The sequence below is a fragment of the Copadichromis virginalis genome, linkage group LG10 (assembly GCF_057382275.1).
Source record: "Copadichromis virginalis isolate Kocher_CV1m ecotype Utaka linkage group LG10, C_Virginalis_male_GT1.1, whole genome shotgun sequence".
Classification (NCBI taxonomy): Eukaryota; Metazoa; Chordata; class Actinopteri; order Cichliformes; family Cichlidae; genus Copadichromis; species Copadichromis virginalis.
In genome coordinates, this window is record NC_140627.1 from 840,409 (window position 1) to 854,962 (window position 14,554).

Sequence of the window (14,554 nt, forward strand, 5' to 3'; positions counted from 1 at the left end):
AAACGTCTTCAAGCAACTTAAAGAAGTCCAGAGGCTTTTCTTTCCGAGCTCCGTAGACTACGATGACCTGGATGACTGAGGCTTCACAGACATGTTCCCATGGAAGTGACACATGGACAAACACACCTGCTATGAAATGACTGAAGTAACAGTAGTAATATTTGCATTTCAAATATTCTGATCACATGATTCAGACATTATTCCATCTTTAAGTCCTAAGTTTAGGTTACGATCAAATCATTCATTCATTTATTCAGTAGAAAGTAAATAAAATACTTTCAAACGCTGCATTACTACATATGCTTTACAGAAAAGTTCTAAACCTGTTTTAACATGATGTAATCAGCTGCAGTGTCAGAGCTATGTGTGCAGACACGGATAAAGCCTGCTTCTCTTTCTGGGTCACCTCTCATTCGTGATGATGACAGATGTGCCAGTGCGGTGTGGGGTCTCTCTGTGGCTCTCAGGAGATGAGCTGGAGCTGGGACTCTGGCTAGTACAGTTGTAAGACACCATCTCTTTACCTTGGTAACAATGGCCATCTGTTATATTGCTCAGTGAGGCAAAAGGGGAGGCCTTAATAGGACCAGGTTTGCCCAAGACTTGATGAAAGTTTAAAGACATATATGGAGCTCCTATACCTGTCAGCATTCTTGTGTCGTCTGCAGATCTGGACTGTGGCTCCGTGGCAGCTCCAAACTGCTGCTGGTCGTCAGCAGGTTGATGATATTCTGCAGCAATGTGACTGTAAGGGGTCTCCATCATACAGAGCATCTTCTTCTGCTCAAGCACTATCTGCACAGGGAGCGACTGGCCTATGCCATGCAACAAGCCACCATGCTCACCTTTACCAAGTACCAGGCTGCTGAGCACAGGGCAAGCCAGGGCCCTGTCACCTTTTGCATAATGTTGCATGTCCTGGTTTAAAGCTTTACTCCCCTTTGCGGCATGAGGCTGGGCATGTGGACAAACTTTGCTATGGACGAGTGTGTAATGTTCACAGAATTCGTCCTTTAGCCTGCTGTTTGAAAGAGGGTTCATTCCACTGGGACAATCATCCTGGTACCTACGGTCAGCTGCCAGTACAGGCCCTATTAAAGAGAAGACATGTTCAGAAGTTGGCTTGCACCTTAATTAAAATGACATGAGCACTCTGCTGAATGGCTCCTAAGGAGTTTACAGTGTTATTCATAAGATGTCAGACTGTCAGTGTTTTAATGAATCCACCTATGATGTTATTGACAAATGCATGTTTTCCTGAGCTTGCATTCACTACTGCAGACTAAGCTTTAGTTTAACATTCTTCCATTCTGAAAACAACATGAATTGTGTGGATATGAATATGGACTTGCAAGTTAAAGCTACAGCTTTCTGTTGTTGGTGCGAGTGGCAATGCCATTGAAAGCCTATCTGTAACACTGCAGAGATCAAGAGGACCGAATGCATTTCAGAACAGCATCAGCTTTACAAGCTGGCTAACCTGGAAAACACAGAACAATTCAGAAAAACACCAGACTACAAAAAATGATTCTGTTGGCTTCAATATGGACTTCCTACTTGTGTTTGTGTAGTCTGACATTTGTTCAGAACCAGAACTCCAGACCCTCAGTCCTCACTGGACCATTATATTTCAAGCAGCTTGTGAAGCCCAACTCCTTTACCACTGCTTTCACCAGTTGCCTCTTCAGGAGAAACTTAACTGCTGTTTCCCTGTGTACAGATTGTTCTGCATAGAGCCAGCAAGCTATTTTGTGTTCTTGGGAGACCTGTTTGTGGGCACCTTTGCCATCAAGCTGCCTCTTCTAAGCCTGGACATGAAGGAAAAATACATACTTCTAGCTGCTGGGCTCACTCACCCGTCTTCCTGACCTCACAGCGCAGGCTTTTTCTTTTTGGAAAAAAAAGATCTGAATGACAAAATTCATCAACCACTGGGAGGTGGCACGAGCATTCTTTATCCCAAACGGTAGCACTTTAAACTGGTATAAGATATCATAAGCCACAAATGCTGACATCTCACAAACACGTTCTGTCAGTGGTACCTAACAGTACCCTTTCAAAAGATCAACCTTACGTACTTAGCCCTACCCACTTGGTCAATGCAGTCTTCCAGCCGAAGTATGGGGAAAGCATCTGAATTCGTGACATGACTGACCTTCCTAAAATTCACCTTCCAAAAATGATCTGATCATCTGCTGGTTATTAATATCTTGTTAAATGGCATGAGTCACTGTGAATTAGTCACCACCAGCACTGTGTGTGTGTGTGTGTGTGTGTGTCTGAGCATTTTAGTTCATGTTATTTGTTCAGTTAAATGTTTGCATGCTCTCTGTCTTTTGTTCATCTGTTCTGTGACAGAGGGGAGGTCAGATGAATTTGTGTAAATATCCCTCCTTAGCAGCTAACAGTACAGGTGAGCTCCACGCCCCATCTGCTGGCTCAATCACACCAATCTGGAGCATGTAAAGCACTTCCTCCTTCGCCACCTTCCATTTGTGAGGGGACAGATGATACATGTTGTTTGATTGGGACTGCCTCTCCCACATCCACATCATCAACAATCCTATCAGATATTCCAGGCACATCCTGAAATAGCTCAGAATAGCAGTCAACTACCTCCTGCCTCTGGAGCTGCTCTGGCCTCTGTTTTATATAGTCTGGCATTAACAACCTCAGACCCACATAGCAAGCAGGTCTGGCCCAGATTGGTGTCATGGCAGAGTGTATGTCAACCAGATGTGCGCCATGTCTGACAATGATGGCGCTATTTATGTTCCTTTTTTCCTATTTTAGTTAGAAGACCCAAATGCCATGTTGCAATACTATACTGTTATGGCAGCCAACGTTTCAAATGCAGATTTGACAGGTTTGTGAGTGTACACTTTATCCAAAACCTAGTGAGGGTTTACTCATGTTTGCCAGTGAGTGGCTGTAGCTCAGGAGGTAGAGCAGGTCACCTACTGATTGGAAGCTTATTGGTTCGATCCCTGGCTCCAACAAGGTCCAACAAAGTCAACCATTATGTGAGCAAAAGGCTCATCCTCAACTGGAAAAAGTTGTAATGGTGTTACTGGGTTAGATACACTTGGCTCTTCGACAACCTGACAAACATGGCAGCGGCACCAAAATAATTTCATATCCTTCCACATACTAGGCCAATATAGGTGTTGGCTAAGTTTCTCCAAGGTTTTCTTTGCAGCCATGTGTCCAAACAATGACGCATGCACCAACTGCAAAACCTCCTGGCGACAACACTTTGGCAAAACGACTTGTTCTGTTGTGGCCCGGTCCTCATCAGCTGGCCTAGAAGGAGGCCTCCACTTCCTGAACAATGTGTCATTGTGAAAATAGTAACACTTTGGCACATCTTTAGCCTCCTGCACTTACTGCTGACCTCATAGCATGTTCCAGGGAAGGATTATTCTGCTGCTTCTGCACCAGAGACTCCCAATTCAGAGGGTCCTCCTCATGTTTTACTCACATGACCTGTTTATCTCTTCTGACAGCTGTGAAGAGCACCCATTCCTGGGTCATCACCTATACCACCACATGCTTTATTCCCATCAACAGATTGCACATCACAGCCATTCCAAGTGCTTAATAGGGAATCAGAGAGGTTAGTAAAAGGGTGGTTCACAGGGGGGCCACACATGCAGGAAAAACTTCAGGAAACTCCAGCTCTCTTGTCTTGGGGGAATCCACTGCGTAATCACTGACAGACAGAGCAACTTTAACCCAGGCCACATCATTGGCCATAATCAAATCGATAGATCTAAAGGAGAGATTTGTGACTCTGCTACATTACAAAGCCTGTAACCAGCTCAGATCTCAGGTAAAGCTTGTATACCTGCAGGATCTCATGACCCCTCCTACACCTCGCACAGTGGTGAACTGTGGGAGACAGTGGCCTCAGACATAAATCCATCATATCCCTGTAGTTCATTGAGAGACTCCCGAGCTATTGTTACAGACCTACCGGCCTGGTATTATTTTGCCTTCTTGGTAACCAGGGCACTGATTTTTCTTGTGTGTAATTTATGGCGCCAATAACAACGAGGCTCTGCAGGAGAATTCTGGCTCCTACTTTGGAATAGAGCTGATCCACTGGGCTGTTGTATCAAACTCTTTTCTTGTCCTGACGGGTGCCAGGTCCTGCTTCCACCCTGACCATATGGACCATCCTCACTCCTATCCTCATTAACTCTCCTCCTCCCCAGACTGACTCCCACCTTAAATCCACGGGCAACTTCATAACAATCGTCCAACTCTGTGGCCTCCGGGGGCTCACAACATCACATTCATTGAGATAAAAGTCAACCTCCCTGGGAGCACTCACTTTAAATTGCTCCAACAACATTAGGTCCTTCAACTTATGATGATGACCAAAAGCCTGAGATGAATTTATCCAACAATGCAAAGCAACTTCCTGTCTATGCCACATATCCAAATAAGACTCACTTGGTTGTCTCCCCAGCTCACGTCACTGCCTGCGGTAAGTTTACGGAACACCTACCATAAGAAGGCGTCATATTTCAAAAGTGGCATCTAGCGCTGCTACTGCTCTGAACCATCAAAGCCCACTTGTCTTCAGGCCACCCACTATCTATAGCAACTTTTTCAAACATCTCAAAAAACACATCAACAGCATCTTCATCAAATGAAGGCATAAAAACACGAGCTCTATTCAGATCGAATCTATCATCACCTTGGCTTCCTTAGCTTTGTTCACCTCTCATTTACCTACTCTCTCCAGGCAAGTCCCTTCCCTCTTTTAACTCTTTCCCTCCTTTTGCTCCATTATTTGCTGTCACTTTTCTCCTCCACCAATTTTCTACGTTGCCTTTGCTCTAACCGCACTTCTGGCCGCAAAACCTCCATTAGGTGCAGCGCAATTGCAGGTTTAGCCAGACCTTCCTCCAGCGAAACCTCCTCTTCTCCTGCCAGATCGATCAATTCATCCTTCTTCAACCTCCTGAACTGCTCGCTATGTCCACCTGTTCCTGATGTCCTCGTTTATAGCCACTATTTAAGGTAGCATCAGTCCTCGCTGGACCATTATATTTCAAACAGCTAGTGACGCCTGGCTCCTTTACCACTGTTTTTGCCACTTGCCTGTGAGAGAGAAACTTGCCCGGTTCCCTGTGTACAGATTGTATTGGAGAGACCCTTGCTAGAGAGCGATGAGCTATTGTGTTCTTGGGAAAACATCTTTGTGGATTTGAATTTTTTTTATCACTGTAAATAAAATCACTGAGCTGTAAAAGTGAGTCCTGCCTGCCCAGTGATCCTTGACGCCCAGGCTGCTTCCACCACAAATGGTTTAGTGTTAGGTCCCCACAGTGGCAATTCTACTGAGGTGGTTTTAACAGAAGTGGGGTTGGGTGAGAGTAGTTAAAATATGGTAAAACAAAATCTAGAATATGGAATGTCAGAATGAGATTTAATCATAGAAACCTAGACTATAAATCAAATTAAATAAAAACGTAACCTTTGTATTTGTTGGCTGCTGTGGAGTTGCTGATGTTCCATCCATCAGTCCTTTTACTATGCAGGGAGCCGATGATTTGTTGAGATAGCTGAGAGGAGGGAACTGAGCTGGGCAGCTGGCTCTGAACATTCAGATGCTGATGATGGGATGGGTAATGGAGAGTCAGATTGTAAGTGGGGCTGCAGGACACCTGAACTCCTTCAGGTCTCAGGTTGGTTCTCGTCTCCTTGCAAGGGGTCATTGGGTACAGGGATCTGTCTTTCAACATCCCCTTTTGTGACGAGCAGTATGAGAGGTCCGGCTGGAAGAGGCGAGGAGCCTTCTGATGTTCATAAAAAATACAGGGATGGTTACTATCTTAGGATAACACTTTATTTCAGTATTTATCAAAGTAGCTCTGTAAGACAATAAAATATTTGATTATCTTTTTCCTACTAGATCCCTTGTAAGCCAAAAATGGTTTGAATTGTTCTTTGTTCGCTGTAATCATCAGGGTCAAAGCTCTTCTGAGTAAAATTCAGCAGAAGCTTAAATGACATCTCAACTTATTCACTGTCGGTGGGTAAAACATTCTGTGTTAGTTCAGAAAGTATTCAGCACTTCATGTGCTTCAGTGTTTGTCATATTCTAAAACTGAATCCTTATTCTAAAAATTCATTTTTCATCTCAAGATTCTACACACAATACCCCATAATGACAACGTTAAAGAAATTGCTTCAAAGTCTTGCAAATTTAGTAAAATTAAAGAACAAAAACATAACACGTATATTATGTACCTGTTGTACATCTTGTTTCCACTGTTCATCTATCAAATGTTTCTACAACTTGATCAGAGTCTACTTGTGGTAAATTCAGTTGATTGGACATTACATGTAATTGGATTGGAAAGTACATGTAACACATTTTAATAGTTGGGATACAGATTTGAATATTTTCATGGGTACTGGACCACTGAACTTGCATTTCTTCACAACCTTAAAATCTCAACATGAATAATCACTTACATATATAATAAAAAAAAACAATTACATCAACAAAAAAATAAACAGAATACACCCCCAGCGGATGTGATTCAGCCCACATCTCTAAGTTGTGTGAGTCCAGCAATAAAATCTCTTCTTGTAGAATGTGCAAAGGAGCAGTGAAGTGCAACTCTGTCCTGGGACTTAAGTAGAATTTGTAAAGTTCATGGCTTGTCCAAAGAATTTCAGTTTCTTCTCAGATCAATCATCTCAACAAATCCTGGAGGGGTGGCTCGCCATCTTTGGACTGGTACACCCAAAAAACCTGAGAAAACGGGTTCTCCTGAACCCTCAAATAGGCGAGGGTGCGGCGTCATAGCACAACCAGAAGAATCCCAGCAATAATAAAACTCTCCTCCAACTAAACAACAGTTGCCTGGCAGCTTGTTTCCTCAGCAAAATCCGACTAAAGAGGCAACAACGTTTCTCACTCAGAGGACCTGACTTTTTTTCTCCCCCCTCTTCTTGATCTCCGTAGCTGCTTCAGGTAAAATGCAAGGAGGCAGTACTCCCAAACTGTGTACTTTACAGACCATTGGGACATCATAAACACCGGCTCTTCAGTTATTTAAAAAATAATTTTACTTAATTAAACTTGATAATGAAAAAAAAGTCAACCTCAATGATAATGCACTGAAACCCTTAGTAACTAGGGTTACACCCACACCTGTCTATGTAAGGTCCCACAGTTGACAGTGCATGTCAGAGCACAAACCAAGCCATGAAGTCCAAGGAATTGTCTGTAGAACTCCAAGACAGGGTTGTACCGATGAGAGGGTCAGTCTGACAGAGCTCCGCTTGATCTGTGGAAAGAGGAGACCTTCCAGACAACCATTTCGGCGGCACTCCACCAATCAGGGCCTGTATGGTAGAGTGGTCAAGGTGGCCATTCCTCATTAAAAGGCCCATGACAGCTAACTTGGAGTTTGCTAAACAGCACTAGAAGATTGTCAGACCATAAGAAAAAACATTCTCTGGTCTGACACGACAAAGACTGAACTTTCTAGTGTCATGTCTGGAGAAACCAGGCTCCGCTCATCACAAATCCGTACAGTGAAACTTGGTGACAGCATCATGTTCTGGGAATTCTTTTCATCACCAGGAGCTGGGAGACTGTAATATAACCACTGTGTGGCATGCAGCCAGGAAGTGGACCCCAAAGCAGGACTTGTCATAAGACAAGACTTAAATTTATAACAACTGGCAACTGACAGAGCAACAAAAACAATAGTGGAGCAAAATGATCAGAAACTGGGACTAGAGGTAGGCACAAACCTGGGTTTCTAAATATGAGGAAAACGAAATGCAGAAATAATACCTAAAACTCCAAATGCTGGGTCCCAGTCCCAGGATCAAGACTGAGATTAGTCAAGGTTGAGGGAAAGATGAATGCAGCAGTGTACAGCAGTGAAGAGTTGCTGTAGCACAGCTGGTAAAGCAGGTCGCCTGCTAATCAGAGGGTTGGTGGTTCAATTCCAGTCTGTATGCCAGACTAGGGCAAGATACTAACCCCAATTTAGCGTCTGAATGTGTGTGAATGTTAGGAGTACTGACATAGAAAAAAGTAATTGGGTAAATGGGTGATTAAGGCAAGTTGTGCTCGTAGTGGAAAAGTACTATATAAGAACCAGTCCAATTGTTATTTGCAAACATCCTTGATGCTTCAAGTACAGTCCCAATCAAAAGTTTAGGACCACTTGATAAATGGCAAAAACTCGTATTTTTAACATGGATCTTAGCAAGTTGTTAAGATCCAGCATTGCAAAATATGAGTTTTTGCCATTTTTCAAGTGGTCTTAAACTTTTGATCAATCCATCTCTAATAATGGGCTACATACAACAGACCTTTGAGGTGGCAGAAATTATGGCTTATTTGAGGAGTTTCATTCAGGTTTCAGAGCCCATCACAGCACAGAAACAGCTTTAGTGAAGGTTACAAATGATCTTCTTATGGCCTCTGACAGTGGACTCATCTCTGTGCTTGTCCTTCTAGACCTCAGTTTAGCACGATATTTTTTTTTACATAGATTAGAGCAATTCAATTCTGTTCAGTTCAGTTTCTTTTATATATTCCCAAATCACAACAGCAGCCGCCTCAAGGTGCTCTATATTGTAAAGTACTGACTATGTATTTATACACCACTCTGCATTTAATCATTATTTATTATTAATCTCTGGCTTGCTTCCACACTGTGCCTTTTATCCCATTTTCCTCCCATCATCCCTAACTGGTGGTTTCAGATAGCCACCCCTCTTTAAACCTTGTTCTACTTGTGGTTTCTTCCTTTTAAGAGTTTTTCCTTCCCACTGTCGCCAGGTCCTGGGTTATAAAGGTCATCTCATTGTTGTGGTTTTCTCTGTATTATTGTAGAATCTTAACCTTCCAGTATAAAGTGCCTTGAGGTTACTGTTGTTGTGATTTGGTTCTATATACATAAAAATGGATTTAAGGGAATTTAATAACCTGCCCCAGAGCTTCCAACACAGCAATAACCTTAAGCACACAGCCAAGATAACAAAGAAGTGTCTTTGGGACAACTATGTGAATGTCCTGAAGTGGCCCTGCCACTGCACTGACTTGAACCTGAGTGAACATCTCTGGAGAGATCTGAAAATGGCACCAATGCTCTGCATCCAACCTAATGGAGCTTGACAGGTCCTGCAAAGAAGAATGGAAGAAACTCCCCCAAAATAGGTTTGCCAGACTTGTTACATCTCAAAAAGATATGAGTGTGTCATTGCTGCCACAGGTGTTTCAACAAAGTACTGAGCAAAAGCTATGAATACTCTTGTTCATCTGAATCTTTATTTGTTTATTAATTAATTTCTATTTGTGTTATTTCAGTTATTACATTATATGTAGTATAGTATGATGATGTATAAGGCAAGACAGGCAAGACAAAAAATAATATAGAGGCTAAAAATCCTCCAAACATACAGCACCTGGAACACAAAAATTAGAAAATACTCGGCTACCTATAGTGAGAGAGAGAGAGAGAGAGCGAGAGAGAGAGAGAGAGCGAGAGAGAGAGAGAGAGAGTGTGTGTGTGTGTGTGTGTGTGTGTGTGTGTGTGTGTGTGTGTGTGTGAGAGTGTGTGTGTGTGTGTGTGTGTGTGTGTGTGTGTGTGTGTGTGTGTGTGTGTGTGTGTGTGTGTGTCTTTATCACACATATAGTTGATAATGAGGGTGGGAAGCTGTAGTGATGCCCCCAAAAACCTGGAAGGAGAAAGAGATGGAACCAGGACAACTGTGCCATCCACGGCCCCCAAGAGTACCAAAGACTCAATGCCAAACATTTTCCGTACATAGGCTGTGAATACTTGTACATGTTATGGTTTTGTTCTTTTTATTTTTAAGAAATCTGCAAAAATTCAAAGCAAATGTTTTGGACTTTGTCAAAATGGGGTATTGTGTGTATTTTTTGAGGTCAAAACTAATTTAATCCATTGCAGAATAAGGCTGTATCATGACAAAATGTGGAAGAAGTAGAATGCTTTCCAGATGGTAAATGGCCTGTATTTGTATAGCGCCTTATAGCGCCCTAAGGACCCCAAAGCGTCATCCTGTCATCCACCCATTCATACACTGGTGATGGTAAGCTACATTGTAGCCACAGCCACCCTGGGGCACACTGACAGAGGCGAGGCTGCCGGACACTGGCGCCACCGGGCCCTCTGACCACCACCAGTAGGCAACGGGTGAAGTGTCTTGCCCAAGGACACAACGACCGAGACTGTCCACTGTTGATATCCTCCTCTGCTCCCCTTCATGTGGGGTCCCACAGGGCTCCGATTTAACACCCTCACCCCAGCCCACCGCCTTTCACCCAGGGCAACTCCAGACTGAGACAGAGTCCAGCCCCTCTCAAAGAGACTGGTTCCAGAGCCCAAGCCATGCTTTGAGGTGAGCCCGACTATATCTAGTTGCTACCTCTCAACTTCACGCACTGACTCTGGCTCCCTCCCTGCAAGAGGGGACATTCCATGTTGGAACTGCTAGTCTTGGTAGCTACGGCATCTCCTGTGCATGGTGGGCCAACAGGAGGATGGGCCCATGTTCCTTTTCGGGCTGTGCCCGGCCAAGCCTCATGGATTAAGGGCCAGCCACTAGACACTCAACCTCGGGCACCCTCCACAGGCCTGGCTCCAGGGCAGGGCACCAGTAACCATATTGCTGGCAGGGTGAACTGTTCCCTTGATCTTATACTCAGAGTGTTTTGAATAGTTCTTTATCTGGTCCTTCACCCAGGACCAATTTGCCATGGGAGACCGTACTGGGGGCAAAAGCCCCCCAACAACATAGCCGCCGGGATCCCTGGTACTCACAAACCCCTCCACCAAATCAAGGTAGCCATTCACAGAGGAGATTGGCAGACTGGGGTGGTGGTTCCCATCTTTGAGAAGGGGGACCCGAGGATGTGTTTCAACTATAGGGGAATCACAATCCTAACCCTCCCTGTAAAAGTCTTTGCCAGGGTGCTGGAAAAGAGAGTCCATCTCTTAGTCAAATCTCGGACACAGGAGGAACAATGCGGTTTTTGTCCTGGTCATGGAACACTGGACCAGCTCTTTGCCCTCTCAAGGATATCTGAGGGTGCATGGGAGTTTGCCCAAACAGTATACATGTGTTTTGTGGACTTGGAGAACTCATTTGACCATGTCCCTCAGAGTGTCCTATGGGAAATGCTGGAGTATGGGGTGTCTGGCCCAACAACTGTTGCAAGAGCTTGGTCCACATAGCTGGCATTAAGTCGGACCAACTTAGACGATGTACTCAGCCAGGCCTGCCCTTTGTCACAGATTATGTTCGCACTTTTTATGGACAGAATTTCTAGACGTAGCCAAGTAGCGGAAGGTTTTCATTTGGGTGGTCTCAGAATCTCATCTCTGCTTTTCGCAGATGATGTGGTTCTGTTGCTTCATCAGGTGATGGCCTCCAACTCGCACTGGAACAGGTGGAAGCTGACTGTGAAGCCGTGGGAATGAGAATCAGCACCTCCAAATCTGAGGCTAACGTCTTCAGTCAGAAAAGGATGGGTCAGGGAGGAGTTCCTGCCCCAATTGGAGAAGTTTAAGTATGTCAGGGTCTTCTCTTCTTAGGCTGCTGCTCCCACATTTCAGCCCTGGATAAGTGGAAGAAGATGGATGGATGGATGGATGGATGGATGGATGGATAGATGGGAGAAGAAGAGCAGGAGATTGACAGATGGATTGGAGCTGCAACTGCACTGATGTGGCTATATCGGTCCATCGTGGTGAAGAGAGAGCTGAGTGTAAAAGCGAAGCTCTCAATTTACCGGTCGATTTACGTCTCTACCCTCACCTATGGTCACAAGCTGTAGGAAGTGACCGAAAGAATGAGTTCGTGGATAGAAGCGGCGGAAAGGCCTTCTCCAATGGGTGGGTGGCCCTGAGGAGTTCGGCCATCCGGCAGGGGCTCAGAATAGAGCTGCTGCTCCTCCACATCGAAAGGAGCCAGTTAAGGTGGTTCGGGCATCTGACAAGGATATCTCCTGGCCCCCTCTTGGGTGAGTCCCACTGGGAGGAGGCCGGGCAGCATGTCCCAGGACATGCTGGAGCGATTATATCTCTTGACTGGCCTGGGAATACCTTGGTTTTATCCCGGGCAAGCTGCAGGAGGTGGTCGGGGAGACGGAGGTCTGAGCTTCTCTGTTTAAGCTGCTGCCCCTGCCACCCGATAAGTGAAAGAAGATGTATGGATGTTCTATTTTTACGCTTGTATGAGCAGATATGTGTTGTTATTGTTTGTTTGTTTTTTACTGTGTCTTATATTTATTCTGCTGTAGACCACTTTGGTCCTTTCTGGTTGTTTTAAAGTGATTTAAAAGTAAAGTTGGTATGGTGGCTCACACAAACACAGTTTCCCTAGTTTTGTAGTTTGCAATATTAATATTTCTGTAATGAAACTGATATATTATTTTTTGCTATAAGAAAGGTGGGAAATATTTCATTTATTTCTATATTTCTCTGGAATCTTAATAACTTCTAGGTCACGTGGAAGTCCTACCTCAAGATAGGGAGCTTCTCTTAGTTTGGTCTTCATCTTGACTGCTTTGGTTCTGAATTGTCTGCTGTGGTCCAGAGAGGAAGTGAGACTTACACCACACTTAGTGACTTGACTCTGATCTTCAGATAACTGTAGTTCCTTGCTTTCAATGTCACTGTGTACAATAAAACAGGTATATAGTCTGCATTGTTTCATGCAGGTTTTACATTTTAGAAGGAGGCTGCTGACTCACGTGAGGACGTAGTTCACACTGACAATACAGTGAGGTCTGGATGAACGGCTGTTGTGGACAATGGTAGCGTAACTCTGCACCCATACCCAACCTCCATGCTTTGATAGCAAGCGGTAATACTTGGTGGTGACCTGACCCTTCACCAGCACTGTAGTAAACACAGAGATAAACTGGTCAAATCTCCCTATGTAATTATCTTTAGGTTAGTTCTTTTAATTTAGTTAGCATCTAAAATTATTATTTATTTGTCAGTAACCATGCACAACAACATTGTACCAGATTGAACTACTTTTCATCCTCAAGGCAAATACATACAACATTAATCAAGCTATAAATGCAAAATACAAATCAAAGACAATGTTTTAAACTCCTCACAAATGTTCACACATAAGTCACTCCATCCTCCCCCATAAATACCACTGAAAATATTTAAACTTACATAAATGATGAGCGTATCGTAGATGGAAAATGTCACAGGCATGAACGTGGTGGTAAAGAGTCTTGTCTATCAGGTCCTGAGGCTCGTAGCCTGTCAGCTCTGCCACCCTGACTCCCCAGAAAAGAATAACAGGTCAGGGCTGATTTGAACATTCATATGTGGAAGTGAATCATAATGTTCATTTAACAGCCCTAAAATGTTTTAAAATAGCTTTTTGTTAAGCTTATATACCAATATTTTTTTAAAGTGAATATTGTTTAAATTGCTTAATGTATTATACCTGCATTAATCCTTATTACTAGATTTATCTTTACGTTGCTCATTTATTGTGACGATGAGTTTTAACAGGTGACAGAATATCATAATGTCATGGTTTTCCTTTATCTACCCACCTTCTCAACATGTCTCCTACCTCATGTCCAAAAAGATGAGCTTGAAGTCCAGGCTGGCTCTGAACATGAACATGTTACTATGGAGTTTGATCTCAGTGATACCACTGGGAGGCAGGGAGTGTCCAACTGCTACCAGGCCCATAGTCTGATAGCATGATTCATAGAGCACCATGTCCACCATGTACTGACGCACTTTCAGGTAGCCACTGCAGTGGATGACCTGGGAAACAACGGTAGGAAACAAACGTCAATGCATTCAAAAGGAGCTGGGACTTTTCCAAATCAAACTTCATTGTTTAACCAAGTAGCACTTTATGAAACAACTTTTATAGGATTAAATTTTGACAGTTAAACTATCATTTAACAAACCATAATGTTCAAATCACAGTCACCCAGATTCCACTGTGAAATGCAGCTTTCGTATTTGCGTGCATTTCATGTGGATCACATGCTCCTTTTTGTCGGATCTGATCTGGGCTCTAGAGAGGATGCTCAAGAAATATGTGTGCCACAGATGCACTGATTGTGCCCCTTTTAAGTTAACTTCTCAGACATACAGTATCTCAAAAATGAAATGTGTTCATTTAACAATTTAAAAACAACCCTCCTGTGCCGCTCCAATAGTAGTAGTAATAATGGTAATAAATATTTAATATTTTCAATATTTTAATATGTAAATATTTCAATTTTACTTCTATATTACTACAATATAAATTTTATAATATTTTTATAAAATGTAATTATTCAAATTATCAGAATAATATTGAAGTATAGAATTACAGCTTTAATTTAAGGGGTTAAATAAAATGATACATGCACTGGTACTGAAATAGCACTTTAATATAGCACCTCATCTAAATACACAAAGTGCTGTCTTACTACAAGCCTTATTCACACACACACACACACACACACACACACACACACACACACACACACACACACACACACACA

General features: G+C 43.2%; 1 protein-coding gene across 1 annotated transcript in view; it reads right to left on the minus strand.

Annotated features, from left to right (window-relative positions):
* Nucleotides 1-350: 350 nt before the first annotated feature.
* sim2 (SIM bHLH transcription factor 2) overlaps nt 351-14,554 on the minus strand; it is a 61,329-nt gene continuing 47,125 nt past the window's right edge. Inside the window, exons 6-11 of the mRNA XM_085469345.1 lie at nt 13,621-13,820; nt 13,209-13,315; nt 12,770-12,917; nt 12,538-12,691; nt 5,489-5,810; nt 351-1,091 (exon numbers count right to left, since the gene is read on the minus strand). Coding sequence (XP_085325471.1) covers nt 403-1,091; nt 5,489-5,810; nt 12,538-12,691; nt 12,770-12,917; nt 13,209-13,315; nt 13,621-13,820 — 1,620 coding nt within the window. The 3' untranslated portion in view covers nt 351-402. The remainder of the gene's footprint in view (nt 1,092-5,488; nt 5,811-12,537; nt 12,692-12,769; nt 12,918-13,208; nt 13,316-13,620; nt 13,821-14,554) is intronic.